Source organism: Myotis myotis, unplaced genomic scaffold, assembly GCF_014108235.1.
Source record: "Myotis myotis isolate mMyoMyo1 unplaced genomic scaffold, mMyoMyo1.p scaffold_m19_p_17, whole genome shotgun sequence".
In the NCBI taxonomy this organism is placed as follows: domain Eukaryota; kingdom Metazoa; phylum Chordata; class Mammalia; order Chiroptera; family Vespertilionidae; genus Myotis; species Myotis myotis.
Genome location: NW_023416321.1, coordinates 10,049,266 through 10,067,457, shown reverse-complemented (window position 1 = coordinate 10,067,457; position 18,192 = coordinate 10,049,266). Strand labels below are relative to the sequence as shown.

General features: G+C 35.9%; 1 protein-coding gene across 1 annotated transcript in view; it reads left to right on the top strand.

The window, feature by feature from the left end:
• SKAP1 (src kinase associated phosphoprotein 1) overlaps positions 1–18,192 on the top strand; it is a 256,606-nt gene that overhangs the window by 60,492 nt on the left and 177,922 nt on the right. Inside the window, exon 4 of the mRNA XM_036339230.1 lies at positions 4,439–4,555. Coding sequence (XP_036195123.1) covers positions 4,439–4,555 — 117 coding nt within the window. The remainder of the gene's footprint in view (positions 1–4,438; positions 4,556–18,192) is intronic.

The following is an 18,192-nucleotide window of genomic DNA, read 5'->3' as shown; positions in this document are numbered from 1 at the left end:
AGACAATTTTATATTAATTTCAATTTCCTTATATTACCCAAAGATGCTTGATGAAGTAATAGCAAACCCTGTAAAGCTTTTAACCATACTGTATAAACAGTTGGTTGCAGATGTGAAAAGGCCTTAATAATACCACTCACGGTTAGTTAGAAGAGAAAAGATGATGACTTTATACTTACATAAAAAAATCACTGAGACTTTACATATTGAATACGCAAACATGTTTATGTTTTATTTGTTATTTTTGCGTTATTTGTTATGCTCATACTACTTTCTGTCTTTTTTTTTTTTCATTTCCTTCTCATTTCTTTGGTAAAATTGTCATTATGGCCTGTTTTTGTCCCTAAATAGTACCTGTAAGTTTAGGATCAGATGAGTTTGTTGTGAGTCAAAATAGTTACAAGGGGAACATCATCATGGTTCATTTTCCTCCCTGTTTTATTTGGAATTGAATTAGGAAATGAAAGGTTTTAGCAGTTTAATTCACTTCTCCATAAAGTTTATGGAGCAGCAACAGCTGGTTGAATCCATGGCAGAAAAATCTAACTTCTAGTGTCCAAGCTATTGTTTTAGAATTAAGGGGGGGGTGGTGGTGGTGGAGAACTCATTAACTGTTAATGAAAACACAGGGGATAAAAACAAATCGCACAGAAACCCTAGCGAATAATTACCTTCCACCTAACACAAAGCAACTTTATCTTTCTGCTCCAATCCCTAAGAAATTCCCAACTTATCACTCTGTGGGGCATGAATGAAATTGAGTTTGACTCTCAGGAAAGAACAATAGAGAAATATCCCCCTTATAGGCCCCTCAGCACAATACTCAGTGGAGAGCCTGACATTGAATGTACTAAGGAGTATATCTAGCGCCCAATTCTTATGACACTTAGGATGAAGGAGCAAATTATCAGCTAATAGCAGGTGAACCCTTGATATAGTTCCCCCAGATCTTGTTTAGAAATACAAAGAAAAGGGACTGGAGGGAGTGGATGTGATGAATGGAGATACTGTGCGTTAGAATATATATGTCTGTATAGAAATACATTGATTCTGAGTGAGTTGCAATGGGAAAGTGTGTCTCTAGTGGCAAGGGTTGTTGCTTGTGAGAAAGCCACTCTAAGCAGATGGAGTTCTGGCCCTAATTGGAGAGCTGCTGGAGTGGAAATGTCTGTCACTATAGTTTGTGATCATTTATGTCGGATCCCACTGGACTATCGTAGTGGCCACTTGGAGCTGCGACTATCAGAGCTGTAGATGAATCCAGAGATCACTCGCGGTTATGTTTTTAACAAAAAATGATGTTATGAACTTAAACACATCCAAAATGACCACAGTAATTGCTGGTTCTTCTATAAAACTTTTCACCCATGCATCTTGAGTAGGTGTAATCATTTTAATTACATGGGAGTGTCTATTTATATGGTGTTAAAGGCTTTTTTTGGTGTACGCTCAAGGGAGTCGGGCCACTTGATATAACATTAAAAACACTTACAGCAACATCTCCATCATCAGGAACTAATTATGCTTGGATGTAAAAACGTATTTTCAAATATTTCCCCCACTGCGACCATTTTTAATACTGACGCCAGCTCTGTTTTTGCCGCATTGTGTACCTTTGTTGTTGTATGCTTTATGGAGGCATGGTCTTGTATTTGGCTGTTAAAAGCCCACCTTGGGAAACTATGTTCAGAAACCATAGGAATCATGTGGAAGTGACTCTTCCATCGGAAGTTGGTAAATCAGATGCCAAGTCCAGGCCGGTATTTTGAGTAAGACTTTAAAAACGGAAGCTCTAGCCCTGACATTGTGGCTCAGTGGCTAAGCATATACCTATGAACCAGGAGGTCACAGCTCAATTCCTGGTGGGGGCATGTGCCCGGGTTGCGGCAGCTCAGTCCACAGTGCGGGGCGTGCAGCGGGTGGCCAGTCAGTGATTCTCTCTCATCGATGTTTCTATCTCTCTCCCCCTCTTCCTTCCTCTCTGAAAGCAATAAAAATGTATATTTTTTAAGTGGGAGCTCTAAATGCAATTGGAGTAGCTCCTGGAACAGAAAAAGGATATTAATGGGAAAACTGGGGAGATCTAAATAAAGTCTGTAGTCAACAGTGATGTACTAATGTTAAATTCTTGGCTTTGACAGATATACCCTAGTTACATACTTAGTTGACATTTGGAGAAACTGGGTGAAGGTATACCGGAATCCTCTTTACTATCTTTGAAATACTTACAATAAATCTAAATTATTCCAAAATAAAAAGATCATTAAAAAGCCACAAAGCAAAGCAAAACCCTACCTGATCTGCTTATTTTTTAAAAAAGTAAAACCAGGGATGCTAGAACGTGTAAGAGAGTAGATTTGTCAAATTTCTGAAGCAAGCAGAAAACTGTGTCTCGAATGTTAGTTGATAAATAATGTTCAGTCTATCCTACAAATGTTAAACGTTGCATGGCAACCCAAACTATTTATTTTTTTAAAAATTGAATTTGGTTTAGCTCAAAATTTTTCAATTGCTTTAATTTCACAGCTCACTTTGAGGTTACCTGCCAGGCAGTCTATTTAGATCATGTTGATAATATAATTTCAGTGGATTTGCAGTGATGCAAAGTTTGCGTAGTTAATCCTCAGTCCAGTATTTGAGATTTTTTCTGGTTATGATGGAATTTTCACAGTGATGCTTTAAGCATAATCATAAGCTTTCTATCCCGATCAGTAACCTAATAAAGGCAAGCATTTCTTGTGGCTCTGGCCAGCGACGGTTATATGAAATGTTGGTTGCTTTTCTCTTTAATTTTACTTTTCTCCTCCACAATAAACTCCACAGTTTATTTCTGAAGTCCTATAGCTGCAGGTGTTCTGCTCAGTTATGAACATCTACCTTGATCATAGAAGAGTCTAGATATGATCATCTAATTTATGGAAGGAGAAGGCTACAGCCATCCTTTAAAAAAAAAAGAGAATAGTTTATTGATTTTTAGAGAGAGAGGAAGGGCGAGGGAGAGAGAAGCACCCGTAAAAAAGCACAACATCAGTAGGCTGCCTCCTGCACGCCCCCTACCAGGGACCAGGCCTGCAACCCGGGCATATGCCCTTGACAGGAAATTGAACCGGCAACTCCCAGGTGCACAGACGCCTAACCAACGGAGCCATCCCGGCCAGGCTGCTATTCTTTGTTGTTGTTGTTGTTGTTGAATTTATTGGGGTGACATTGGATAATAAAACTATACAGGTTTCAAGTGTACAACTCAATAAAACATCATCTACATACTGTATCGTGTGCTCAGCCATTCTCTTTTTATCATTTTATATCCTCCCTATCCTTCTAGTTTAATTGTAGGAAATAAACCTTTAAAGTGAAGCAATACAGATTCTATGTAGGTTGTTTGGTTTCACTGCTCCCTAGTTGAAATCCAGGGCCAAAACTCTACAGTGTTTACTGAGATTAGCATTGGTGATTTCCTTTGGAAATTAGTATTTGAAATAATATTAAATTCAGTTGAAAATCCCCTTTTCATGTTTGTGAAATGAACTGAGCAGCTGTTGGTGTCCTTTTATCAGCAGACTGTACCTCTGTTTAGGGGATTTTAAGGAAAGCCATTTGCAATGCAGAGCCTTTTCTTCCGGTTCCTGAATGAGCTAACATCTTCCGCCTGAACCTTTTAAAGTATCATAATAGCATGGGCCACTTCTACAAAATATAATCCAATGTATGTTGAAAACACCCAAAAGAGATTAGCATTGTTTTAATTGCATAATTCAGTATTGTATATACATTACCTTTCATCAAAGCCATTTTACAGAACAAATATTACCTTCTTAGGGCTTTTAGAATTCCTAAGAGGTTGGTTGCATAGGCTGTAAACTAGAATTATAAAGAGAGAACTTTCTTAAGAATGCAAAACAAGTAGCGATTGAAATTGGAATAGAATCCGGCAAAGGCCAGGTTCTCTATATTTTTACTTCTCTTATTTTTCAGAACAGGAAAGCATATTGCCCTTGCTCCATTATATTATACATGGAAGGTTAACCCTTTGTGTAATTTATTCTATTTAATTTGGAAATATAAAGAGAAAGAGGCATTCATGATCAAGGTCATAATTAATGGAGATATGGTATATGTGGGTACATATTTATATTGCTATATTTTCATTGTAAGTGTGGTGGAGAAGCTTTCCTCTGGTGATAAGAGGTCTCCCCACCCTAAGCTAACAGCTACTAAGCTCTAGTTAGAGAGTAGTTGAAAGGAAAACTTCCCATCCAGGTAAGTTGGTTTTTGAACTTATTTATCTGTTTCTCATATGTTAATGGATAGTGGCCATGTCCATCAAGATATAGCTCTTGCTATATCTTTTTATGTGAATACCAGAAGAAATGTACAAAGACCTTTATAAAGTTGCCCAAAGTACGACCTTACTTTTTTTTCTTTTTTTGTCCCTCAGGGGGAGACCAAGCTGAAAATTACCTTGGACAGGACAGCTCCGATGATAATCACAGTGGAATTCATGGCCCTTCTCTCACCTCAGATGCACCTTTTTTGCCAGATTATCAGGATGAGGGTGAGTGTCATTTTTCTGGATTTTGGCTCATCACACTTGGTTATTTTTTTATCCTGGTGTCTTGGCCCTTTGTCATTTGACTCAAGCAGCCTTCGGTGTGGGTTCTCTGAATTGATAATCACTAGCTTGCAAAGAACAACTATTTGTTTCGTTGTGGTGCTGGGCCTCCTGGTAATTCAATACTTCTGAAGTTAATGTATTTAGGAAAACACTAATTCCACATTGAAGCAGGAAGACATCATTATTGATCTTTTTATAAGAACTGTAGCTCAAAAGCTAAGAGGGCATTTTAAGACTGGAGGGCCCAATTTACCATTCTTTCAGATTTTTTTAGCTTCATAGAGTTGCATGAGAATTAGCGCTTTCATTTTATGGTTATTGGATTATTGATTTATTGTTGATTATTTGAAATTTTAAGCTCATCATATTATAATAAGATATCATTTTTACCCATTCTTTTCACATGCCCGACCATATTGGTGTTGTTCAAGGGGAAGCCACATGAACCATAGTGCAAATCTTTTTGGAGCATCAATTTTACTTGGAGATTTAGGAATGGGAGGATTTAAATAATTCAACTGTTATAAATACTATCTTTATATTAAAACACATTGCTGTGTAATAGAGTCGGATGCCAAATGTAGATGAATTTTTAAGATACATGAATATAAAAATGTTGGCTTGGTGGCTGCCAGTTTCTGGCTCAGACTCAGCTACCCCAAGGGTGGGAGTTCGCTGTGCCTCTCTGGCATCTGGCCACTTGAACAGAAGGTTTGATCATCACTGATGCACATGGTTATCTTATCAAAGTCTCTCTTGTGCCTTCCCAGTGGAGGGAAAAGGTAGAGATGCTGCTAAACTGAATATTAAATTGGAAGCTTATTACTCACTTAGGAGTTGGGAGTAAAGTTGGTAAATTATTCCTTATTTCTTTTTATTAGTCCGTAATCTTTCAATTTATTTTTCTTCCAAATTTCCCTATGACTTCGGCATTTTCCAAGAGTTCTTAATCTCTATATTCCCTTCTATTTTCAATTTATCCATGAATTCTGATTTCATTTAGCTCTTTTGGTGAGTCTTATTTTCTCCTTTGCATTGACTTGATAACCTCCACTATGGATTCAATCACACAGAAACATTTTATTTTGTTTGAGCTTTGTAAACTAACACGATTAGTAATATGCGCGTTTTAGAAATTGGGCCCTGTAAGGTGAGATCTGTATTCAGGTATGACACTAAAAACATTGTTTGGATTGAGAGCTTAATAATTACATTAGGAGCTGATTAATAATTGAAGAAAATTAACAGTGCAAAACATTAAAAAAAAACACGCTTTCATTTGTTTTTGATTAGTCTAATGCTTGACAGAATTAGAACAATAGTGCCTTGTTCATCCATAAGTCACTTATTTGGGATTCCCAACTTTCCCAAACACAGCTGAAAACACAATGCGCAAGGCTCTAAGTAGAAATAGATGTTCCTGAGGCCTGTGCTAACACTGATGTACCTTATATTTGGGAGAGCCCCTGAGGCCTTCGCTGATTTCTCAGCCCACAGTGAGTGAAGCATCAAATTAGAAGAAGGGGTACTGTCAAGGCATCAATTGAGGTATAAGCAAATAACATTGAGGTAAGACACAGAAAAACAATTAAAAATTTATATAGAAAACAAAATTTATAATTAAAACAAAATTTATATGGAAACTTTAAAAAAGCTATCCGGGGACGTACTGTATTGTAGAGAGAAGCAGCTCAAACTCTCCAAGAGCTCAGTACCTTAACAAAGTGGAACTTTCTAGCTAGCATTTATTGAGCCTTGTATCTGCTTTCTAAGCACTTCGAGTGTATCATTATTTAATCCTCAGAACAGCCCTAAGAGGTAGATATTAGGATTTATCTTTATTTTCCAGATAAGGAAGCTGGTACCAAGGGAAGTTGACTTGTTTAAGTGCCAGAATTTATACTTACAAAGTCCGGTTCTAGAATCTCTGTTATTAACCACTCTACTATCCTTACTATTATCCTCATCTGACTTATCCAAAAAGATGGGTTCATGTTCCAGACATTTTGGTTAAGACTATACCAAACACATGGCATGTTTGGAAATATCTTCATTAAAAATAGTTGAAGTTTAAAAAAATTTAGTGCGGCCAGACAACAGAGTGGTGGTTACCAGAGGGAAAGGGGTATTGGGGTGAGGAGGGGACCTAATATATGATGATGGAAGATGATTTGACTTTGGGTGAGGAGCACACAGTACAATATACAGATATGGTATCATAGAGATGTACACTTGAAACCTATATGATCCTATTAGCCAATGTCACCCAAATAAATTTAATAAAACTTAAAAAAAAATCATGTTGACATTTTTCTATTATCTGGAAAGCTCCAAAGAGGAGAATTCTATAATGGTTCCCCATAACAGAGGAGTTAACTATGTTAGTAATATTAAATTCTTACTTAATAGATTTTTATTTTTAATTCTGTGCATAAAAGTTAAAAGAATTCCCAAAGAGGCAGAGTCAGTGGTAGAGGTAAGAATAGATTTGTTTATACGTGTTAAAAATTTAATTGTAGGGTGGTGAGATAATGTTTAAATATGAGTTTCTGTAAGGCATTGATTCTAGTACATGCCTGAGTACTTGATAAATAATGAACACAGTACATGTTTGTTTCCTTCCCCTGAAAAATAAAGGTGTATACATTTTCTGTGAAATTAAAGAGAAGGTTAGAAAGATGTTAAAGTTTTAAGTAAATGTACCCTGCTTAACTAGAGTTTACCATCATAGAGAGCAGTAACGCTTGGCACACTACTTATTCATTATTTTTACAAACACTTATTTAGAGATTATAAGGTACTAGCAAGTCAGTGTGCTAAGTTGTAAGTGAAATATGCAATTAAAAAAATCAGACACAGTCCCTCTCCTCATGGCACTTACCATCTCATTGGGAAAAGACACTATTAATAAGTAGACAAATATAAAGTCAGTATCTTCAGTTGCTGGTGAGATAGTTAAGGGCATCCTTTTTTAAAATTTTATCTGCTTTTATTTTTTTTAATATATTTTATTGATTTTTTATAGAGAAGAAGGGAGAGGATAGAGAGTTAGAAACACCAATGAGAGAAAAACATTGATCAGCTGCCTCCTGCACACTCCCGACTGGGGATGTGCCCGCAACCAAGGTACATGCCCTTGACCGGAATCGAACCTGGGACCCTTGAGTCCACAGGCCGACACTCTATCCACTGAGCCAAACCTGTTAGGGCTGCTTTTATTTTTTTTAAGGGCATCCTTTTAAAAAAAAAAAAGATACTTTAACTTTCTTTGTAGTGCCATTATTTTAGGCTTCTGGAATCTTATCTTTATTAGATAATCAAAGGACACTGCTAAAATATTTCATTTTTGTTGCCTTCCACCTCCAACTGGTGTCCTAAAGGGTTCAATTATAAAAGGACACAGGTCTGACCCATCCACCCATAGCTTCAGTGATGAGAAGCAATAACCATGGTGTGTGTCATGTTTGGGACATGCTTTTGTGAGAACTACAAAGAGATCTGGAAGAATATAGAAACCTGGCCAGGTGCACAGCAAAAATGAAAACCAAGGTTACAGGCTAAACCATGCATAAAAATGAGAGCATGTTGCCACCTCCTCACAATTCCTTCTTCTTTTCCTTTGTAAATGCCCTCAAACAAGCGCATAGCCCCCCCATTGGAAATGAAAACTTGCTAACAAGTAATAACATTTAGATTTCTAAACCTAGGGAGGCACACTTTCTACCATATTGAAGGAAAAAAATTTAGTATGAAATGCGGAATACAATAACTTTACAAGAGTCAGCCAGCTACGAAGCCCATTGCTTTCATGGTCCAAAATATACAATGGATTTTAGTGTGTCTGTAAACTTATTTTATTAGTATAATGAATAACCCCTATGTACATACATTTTTAAAAAGACGGATTGGGGAAAGAAATTATTCTATAAATAGGGTATAGTGTCTCCTTCTGGAAGAAAAAGAAAGACATTTTATAAGAGATGAAATTTAAAATCCTATTAATAAAAGCCTAATATGCTAAGTGTCTGACCATTCATTCGACCAGTCGCTATGATATGCGCACTGACCACTAGGGGATAGACGCTCCGACCAGCAGATTAGCTTGCTGCTGGGGTCTGGCCGATTGGGACTGGGCCAGATGGGCCAGACACACCGGTGGGGTCCCTCGGCCTGGCCTGCAGGGATCAGGCTGAAACTGACTCTCCGACATCCCCCAAGGGGTCCTGGATTGCAAGAGGGTGCAGGCCAGGCCGAGGGACCCCACCGATGCATGAATCCAGCTGGGCTATGATATCCTTTTTAACCTACATGCTATTTGGAAGCATTTTTGCATGTGTGTGTATTTTTCCTGGTTTTTGTTTTGTTTTAGTTTCTAGGGATTTTTAAATCTGCTTTTTAATATTGACTTCTAATTTTATTACATTGTAGTCTAAGAACATAGTTTACTAGTATATTATTTAGATTCTTTGGATTTTATTGAGACATCTTTTGTGGCCTAATAATGATCAGTTTATGCTTATGGGTTGTGTGTGCTCCCAAAGTATTTATTGAATACACTCTTATTATTTTTAGACTTGTAAATATTATTCTTCAGGTCTTTTATATCTTAGCTTTTCTTTTATCTGCTGAAAGGGTTGTGTTAAAATCTCCAATGACAGTGGTAGAGTAATCCATTTTTTCATGTTTTGTTTTACATTTTCAAGGTCGTGTTATTAGATACTCATAAAGAGCTCTAATTGTTTTTTTAAGGTTTCCTCTTACTGGGCTGGAATCCTATCCCTAGAGTTTCCACTTATTAAGCAAGCCTTGCTATCTAAGCCTACTCATAGCACCCCCTGATAGACTTGACACGCAATGAGTGTAAAAGATGTTTGTTTACCAGCCAGTTTGAGACACCCGTTGCTATGAGTCGTATATAAGGCGTGATTTTAATGTATAAATTACATTGCTGCACAGAGTAAATAAACTGCATTTCTTACAGTGTTTACTGAGGTATATAAATTAACGATGCAGTGACTGGTGGTGAGTGGCCTCACTGATCAGGTAAAACTCAGGCCGAATCCCGCTGACAACTTCGGAGAAGCATGTGTGTATTTAGGGCTGCTTTATTTGGAATGTTAAAGGCACCCCTTGCAGGCTCCATCACTGGTTCCCTAGTACGTTAGAAGGGTTAATGGCCTAAAAGGAAGAAGCGATTTGCTTCCTTCTCACTGATAGAGCCAAGCGCATTACTTTCTTTGAGTGTGTGTATGTGTGTTTTAATGACATAAATTATGAGAACATACTTAAAGCTTTTAGTTCCTTTTCGTTCTCTGATATGAAGATAATGAAAGTGACTCAAGATAGTCTCTGTCCATATGTAAATATATAAATAAACATATGTGCAGATACTCATACATCCAATAAGCATGTATCTCATTTTCTATTTATGCTTTAGACAGTTGCTTTCATCTTTGTTCCTCACAGGTATATTTTTCTTTAATAAAAGCACATGATTCCCATCAACCCTGATGGAATTTATGTGTGTTTAGACTGCACATTGTGAAAAAACACAAAACTTGTTTCCATGTCTGTGATTTGGGGGACAAAGAACAAATTCTGCTGTAAAACACATACTTCCATGAGCGTGGTGAATTTCTGAACAAGTTTCCGTTGGCTTCAGGTGAGCCCATCCGATTTCAGATCATGGTTAGAAATTAAGGACTCAGTGTTGAGTTAACTGTGATAAGGGTAAGTAAGCTGTCACTCAGGATTGCAGTGGCCTCCTTCATGAAGATAAATGTCTTATTAGATCGAAGACATCATGTCGTTTATATAATCTGGTATAAATCACAGATGAAGATGACAAACTGGGTTTCAAAGTTAACAGTAATTTATATAACTTAAACAAATGATTACCAAGGATTATACATGTTTTGTGAAGAATAAAAAAACAATAACAATTATCTGTCTGTGACCTACCCATTTTTCATTCTTCAGCCCAGCACGTTGGGCTGTTGGTTCATGTTTAAACTCTAACCTCCCACTCAGTGCCCAGTAAAACACTCTCACATATGTTGATGGCTGGATAGCTTCCATAATGCTTCTTTCACTAGGACAAATTCTTGGCAAATTTAACGCAAGTTTGTACATAGACTCATGGTGTTTCAGAGCTGGAAGAGGCTTGGTAATCACCTAATCTGATCTCTGTTTTACCAAAGAAAAACTAAATTTTATTTTTCCTTTTTTATTGAATTTATAGGAGTGACACTGGTTAACCAAATTATACAGGTTTCAGGTGCACAATTCTACAACACATCATCTGTACACTGTATTGTGTGTTCACTATTACAAGTCAAGTATCCATCTATCACCCTCTAGCAGTCAACACACTGTTGTCCATGTCCATGAGTTTGTTTGAGAAAACGAAATTTTATTTTTTTTCTCACAAGAAGTTAGGGGTCTGGCAAAAGAGAAAACTAAATTTTAGAGGCTCAGTGCTAGGTCCTATGGCTGGCGATGTTCGTTTCCTCACCTGCATGCTCTCAGCACGCTTTTCGGTGCAGACCCAAACAGTTTTGCAGGAGGCCTGATCGTGGCTCTGAATCTATTTCTTGAAAGTTTTTGTCAAGTTCTTCAAACACGTGTGTCTCTTTGGCCTGTGAATGTTCTTAGCCTCTTCCCAGAATAATTTGGGAACAGTACATTTTATAAAGAACTTCAAAGGTCTCCATAAATGGTAACAATTATAATTATGAATAATATAAAATTAGCTCCTGAAGCGATTTGACATAGGACTAATAGTTACCTTTTTCGTCTGCTATAGATGTTAATGTACTGCCCATGAAGAGTTTGTAACTGAATAACTGTATTGAATGCCCTTAGTTAATCATGAGTTTAGAGGCTGTTTCAAGGATACAAAGAGAAATAAAGGATGATTCCTTTCCTTAGTGAGTACATAATCTAGTGAGTTAATAATCTTAATGTGACGATTAGACACTTCCACAACAGAGTACCTGGTCCATAATCCAGTGCTGATGATCAGGGACAGAATTTTCAGAAAAACAAACAAACACACTGGGTTGGACTTATAGTAGTTTGGAAGAAAGTCAAGATAATATTTGACCTGTGCTATGGCCAAAGTGTTTTTAGAAGTCTTCCAGACTAGGAGGATGAGCAAAAAGTCCGTTCTTTGAAAGGTCAAAGATTTATTGAGCTTCCACTATAATTAGCAGTAAAATTTTTAAGTGCAAACAGTTGGTTTTTAAGTGAGTGACTTGGCTGATGAGATTAAGCTTTTTCATACTGCCTCAAGTATTCTCTCTGTTTCTCCCCAAATTCTAAACTAGTCAGCAAGTTTAATGGTAATATGGACATTCTAGTATATGATTATTGGAGGTGTTAGTGTGGTCAATACAGTGGTGGTGAAATGACATGCAGTGTTTTAGTTGCTAATGTAATCGATTTACCCGATTGGTATATAAATAAGTCAGAGGTGGGGTGAGGTTATATATCTTTGTTTATTAGAAAATCATATATACTGTGTTCTTAGCATCTATAAATGCATTACAATTAAACGTAGCACCTGCCTAATAGATGAACACTGAATTATCTAAGGGTTAGCTGCCTTACCTGCGGCAATCATGTCTAAAGTTCTAGAGTTCTGGATTCCTAGTTATAATTTTACCCCAGACCATCCTTCCTCAAGCTTCAAATCTGTTGACCATTTTTACCTCAAAGTTCAATATTCACTTAAATATGAAATAATTTTGTTTAAGAATTTTCAGGCCAGCCCTTGCACAGAAAGGTTGCCAGTTCGGATTCCAGGTCAGGGCACATGCCCGGGTTGTGGGCTCAGTCCCTAGTAGGGGACATGCAGGAAGCAGCCGATCGGTGTTTTGCTCTCACATCAACATTTTTCTCTCTCTCTCCTCCCTTTCTCTATCTCTAAACATCAATAAAAATATTTTTAAAAGAATTTTCAGGCCAAACATATAGATACATACACTTAATTTATATAAATATATATTTACACTTAATGTATATATATATATTGCTTTCAACTCTTCATGCTTTGATGATCTCTTTTTGTTTTTCACTAGCCATAAATTCTTTCTGCCTATCATAGAACTCTGACTTTTCAAAAAGAAGGTAAATATTAATAATACTGTTTAAAATAATGCTGAAGCACCTACTAATATGGCCTACCAGGGAGAGATTGTTGAATCCACAAACGGTCTTACACTTATGGTCTAGAGCCAGCCGTGGGCAAACTACGGCCCCGCGGGCCGGATCCGGCCCATTTGAAATGAATAAAACTAAAAAAAAAAAAAAAAAGATGGTACCCTTTTATGTAATGATGTTTACTTTGCATTTATATTAGTTCACACAAACACTCCATCCATGCTTTTGTTCCGGCCCTCCGGTCCAGTTTAAGAACCCATTGTGGCCCTCGAGTCAAAAAGTTTGCCCACCCCTGGCGACTGCCTTTCTGACTTTGAGTGACAGCCTGTTTACCCTGGGTCCTATGTAGCTTAAACCCAAATACGTGGTCTAGTGGGAAAGAAAGATGATACAGAGTGGTTTCTCCGGCTTGTAAAATTGCAATTTATGAGGGAATTGTTCCTTGATGGAAAGTTTTCACCAAGATAAGTCTGCCTTATCTGATTGGCAGACACATTTCTGTAAACTGTTAGGATATAGCTTATATGGTTCAGTATATTTTAATAGAATGCTCCAAAAGATAAACATAATTGTCATGGTTAACTTTATAATTATGTTTTTTCATAATAATACTCCAGATTTTGTTTTAATCAACAGAACATAGGGTTAACTGGGTTCGTGAGCTCTCCTCTCTCTCTATAAATGATCATTATCATCATTGAAAGACATTTATGAATGCCTAAGAACATAGTTGGGCCTAGAGATTGTCACAGCTTAGGGAAAAAAATCACTTGAGTTATCTAATCTAGCTCTTCTAATGAATTCCCATCATTCTTACTAATATCTCATTTAATTAATTATCAAATATAGCGATTGTGCTTTCTATCCTTCCTTGGCAGGACATTGTTCCCGCCCAACTATTATTACTAATTTATTCTTCATGTCTAATCTAAACTTTTCCTTCCTTAGTTTCAGGCCATTGCTCTTTTCTATACCATCTTCTGAGACTGAATAATTCCCCTAATTCATTTATATTGTTACCTTTAGAAGGTATTTAAAGACTGTGAACATTTATCCCCAGAGCCTTTCACTTTTTCAAACTACATAAATTTCAGTTCTCTTAATCCTTACCTCACTCTGCCCCTGTCATACTGTCCAATCCTTGGGTATTTTATAACACTCCTTGATATTTTCCATTCCAAGGGAGAGCTGCCTTTTGGGAGGGAAATGCAAAAACATAAAATCTCATATAATAAACCACTAGAAGATGCCTAAGTGTTTATTTGATGTTGGCATTGGTGATCATCTGGTGGGCATGCCAGTGTAGTGCTTGCTTTGGCATATGTTGGGATATATGTGTATTTTAAAGCCTTAATGTATTATGGCCTGTTGTAATTGAATGTCTATAAAGTAGCAGTTAAGAGGGTGTTATAGACCTTAGAAGAGATCAGAATTCTCTAGCCCCCTCTTGTGGTAAAAGTAAATACTACTCTTGGGCTTTTCAAGGTTTTTAGTTGAAGAGGAAGGTTAAGATATACAAGTTCTCAACATGTGACCATAGGAATTGAATCCAAGACTTTAAAAATTATATGCATATATCTCCAAGTGGATACACACTCAGATATGAGAAGTTCCTGTTCTTTTATATTATTAATGCTCTAAAACCGAAAAGATATTACTTTCTTACAACCATCATTTCAGTATATTCTTATTACACAAATCAGGAGGACAAATAAAGTAAAGCCATAATCTTGAGGGTTTTCTATTCCTAAATAGGTAAATAAGGGACACTTGGATATGAATATTAAACCAAAATTACAGGTACTTTTTTCTTTGCCATTATAAATGGATATTTTAGCATTTCTGACAGATCTAAACAGATATTCTGTAGCTCCAATAACATACTAATTTTGCCAGTTTTATAATTTATTATTGTAGCATTCCTTCTATGGTGAATGCATTTCAGATATTCATAACCGTTTAGTAAGTAGCAAACAGCTGAAGGGAAGACTGAACTGACATGCAAATAAGTTAGTGTGTATTGCTTATGGGAGAACTTTCCACAGGTAGCACAAAATTATGTTTGCTTTTCTAGGAGACCACTAAAAGGAACATTCTGTGTTAGAATAGTTGGTCTATAGAAAAGAACCAGTGAAAAGTTGCTATTAATATGCCTCACAGGACAGTTCAGGAAGAGATTAAAATTAGACATGTTCCCTAAGTAGTTATTTTTTAAAGCTACTAAGAAAAACTTAAATAATGGTTAAAGTAGATTGCCTTCATGCTCAAGTCACATTCTAATGAAAATATGAGGTCCTAGTTGGCAATTCTGAGAACTCTAGAAAATAAATTTGAGATCATGCTTTTTATTTTTACAGTTTACAGTCAATATTATTTTGTATTAGTTTCAGTTGTACAGCATAGTGGTTAGTCAATCAAATACTTTACAAAGTGTTCCGCCCAATATTTCCAGTACCCACCTGGCACCATACGTAGTTATTGAGTTTTTCCAAAAGGGAATATTGAAAATTGTAATGATTGAGGAATTGCAAGTGAAGAATGACATAGACATAGCAGAACAAAATGAAAAGGGGTTGGGCACAGGTGAAATGAGTGAGACTATTGTAATGATTTAAATATTAAATACAAAGCTGCTAATTTTGACTGATTCTCTTTTTCTCTCCCACTTGAAGAGATAATTGTTATTTTTTTAAAATAGGGAAATGAATTCCATTTATGTGCTTTTCCCTTAAGGTATGTGAATAAGGTTTTAATCTCAGCCATTTATTAATTTTTAGTATTGATATTCCTCCGAACATATGAAGACAAAAATTAACAAGTCTAAAGGTGAAACCTCTTAGTAACAAAGCATTTACGCATCTTTGTAGGAATAGCCTCATTTTTATACTTTTTAAAAAGCAATAATTTGACATAATGTTTTCAAGATTTATCTGTAATCAGTTTAGGCGGTCTTACACACCCTGATTTCCTGATCTATGTCAGGTTTCTCAGGAAAACACTGGATCTGATTTTTTCTTTCATGTAAAGGCTGCACTTTTCATGAGACAGACTAAATTGTGGACGTTCATAAAAATTTGGAACGTTCTTAAATGAGTAAAGAGCAGAAAATGGCCCTTAGTTATTATACCTGTGTTATTTATATTTCAGTCAGTTAGATCAGCCAAAAAATTACAACTGCTGTTGGATACACATTCTTTGACTATTGACTTTAAACTAGGTGTATGTATTTGCACAAAACTCTCTGAAACATAGCTTTCTTACTTAGAGATATGTCTTTATGTGGCTACTGGAAAAAGATTCATTTTAGAATAACTTATTAACCAGTTTAAGAGTTTGTATTCTTTATTTTAGCATTAAGATTAGGGAAATTATAATAACCAATTTCTTGGATAATTATAGTTAATAACGGTATAATATAGAAAGTGTTTGTAAAGTTTGGCTTTTGTAGCTATAGGGAACTGTCAGAGGGTCTTGTCATGGGTTGTTGTCAAAGTATAGGATAGAAGAGGTTTTCCTGGGAAACTACATTCTTATTAAATGTCTTATTGTAAATATTATCTTCTTTATCATATCACTGAATCTGAAAGTAGGGTGGATTACTTCTTTCTTCCTTGCTTTCTCACTCTGTATGTGTAAATGCCTTCAGCTATAAAACAAGCATCTTTCTGAATGTACCTAAGGAACAGCAGAACCATTCAGGAAGCTCTTCACGTGGTATCTTTTGCATGTTTGCTTCTTTAAAAATAACACATTTCTTTTAATATGATCATGTTATTTTTTAAGTGTTTCCCCTTAATTTGGAATTCATTAAAATCCCCTTTCATTTAAGAGGAGACACATGAAAAAGGAGCTAAACAAGAAAAACTTTTTACTGCTTTATTGACTTGTTCAAAGCCTGCTTTTCTAAAAAGCAGCTACTTACTGCTTTTATATTTGTTCCATGGATAAATGATCAAATTGTAATATAATCTAATTCTAAGCATATACACTTTTTTAAAGGTGTGTTTTATTTAGTGTTAAGAGACAATACAGATAGCTTGTCTTAGCAGTGGAAAGACATTTTTCAGCTAGAAATAAGTTTTAGCTTTGTCTAATTGAGAGAGGAAAATAGACACATGAATGACTTTGAATATTTGGTCCAAAAAATTAGAACAAATGTTGGAAAAGTTGGTATTAGTTCCAGTTCAGTTAGGAAAGCTAGATTATTCCATTAAATAGATCGGGCAAAAACACATGGGAACTAACTTGTGAAGGTACATACATTTATAAACCTTTAGGATGTTTACTTTCTGTATCTGATTGTGTCCTTCAGCATTTTTGTTGTTTCTTATATTCTTTTTATTTGTTTGCTTTAAGAATTTTGTTAAGGAGAAATCACTGAAATTGTACAAGTGATGATTTGGTAAATTCTAGAAGTTGAGTTAGTAATTAGGGCACATTTTACAGCTCATTTATGATCATTTATGTGTGAAATACTGTGTATACCAGTTATGACTGTTACAGTCTGAATCACTGTGCAGAACTTGCCAAGACCCTGGTCTAGCACTGTAAGGCCAGACCTTGGTAGAAAGTTTCACAACTGTAAGTTTACTTTTCCTACGCAGAGTAGGCAGAAATTGAGATCTATCTCCTTTAGTTATAATGTTCTTTAAACTCTTACTCAGGTTTATCACTCACAATAATTCGAACATACTCTGTTTTTCAGTCCAACTGATCTAAGAGCATGCTGGGTATGATTTTCAATACGTGGCAAAGGTGTAAAATTAAGAAAAGATTTCTATGAAATTTTTCGCACACTCTGCTAAATGAATTATTGAAATTCCAATAAAGAAAAATTTTTAAAACCTAAAACACCGTATGGGTTTTATTTTCCCCTCAATCCTTTCAGCTCTCATAAATGTCTCCATGAAAGCTATATCTGCAGGGTTAGGAAAGAATATGTCCTATAATATTTACCCGATCAGGAAGATTTTTTAAATGAGGCTTCTCAGTGTGAGGTATTGACTGAAGTGGGCTGGCAGGTTGACTGGCCTGGCAGATACAGCCGGTTCGCAGTAAATCCATGTGGCAAAAGACCCCTGAGAAGTTTCTGATTAAGGAACTTTTACTATCCCTTTAAAATGAAATATGCTGGTCATTTTTAAAATGATAAAAGCAGACATTTTATGTTGTTGTCTGAGTCAGATTCTGAAATATATTTTAATGAGTTTGTTGTAGAAAAGTTCCTGGATTTCTAAGATGCTAACTTAAATTATCAGTCCGTAGTCCAGCATATCCAGAAAACATGTAAAAAGAAATGATAAAAATAAGCCTATTCAGCAAAAATAAGAATAAAGTTTTATATCTAAAGCCAGAAAACCTGCATTCAGAGAAGAATTAATATTGTGATTTTTTATAAATGTTATCCGTTATTT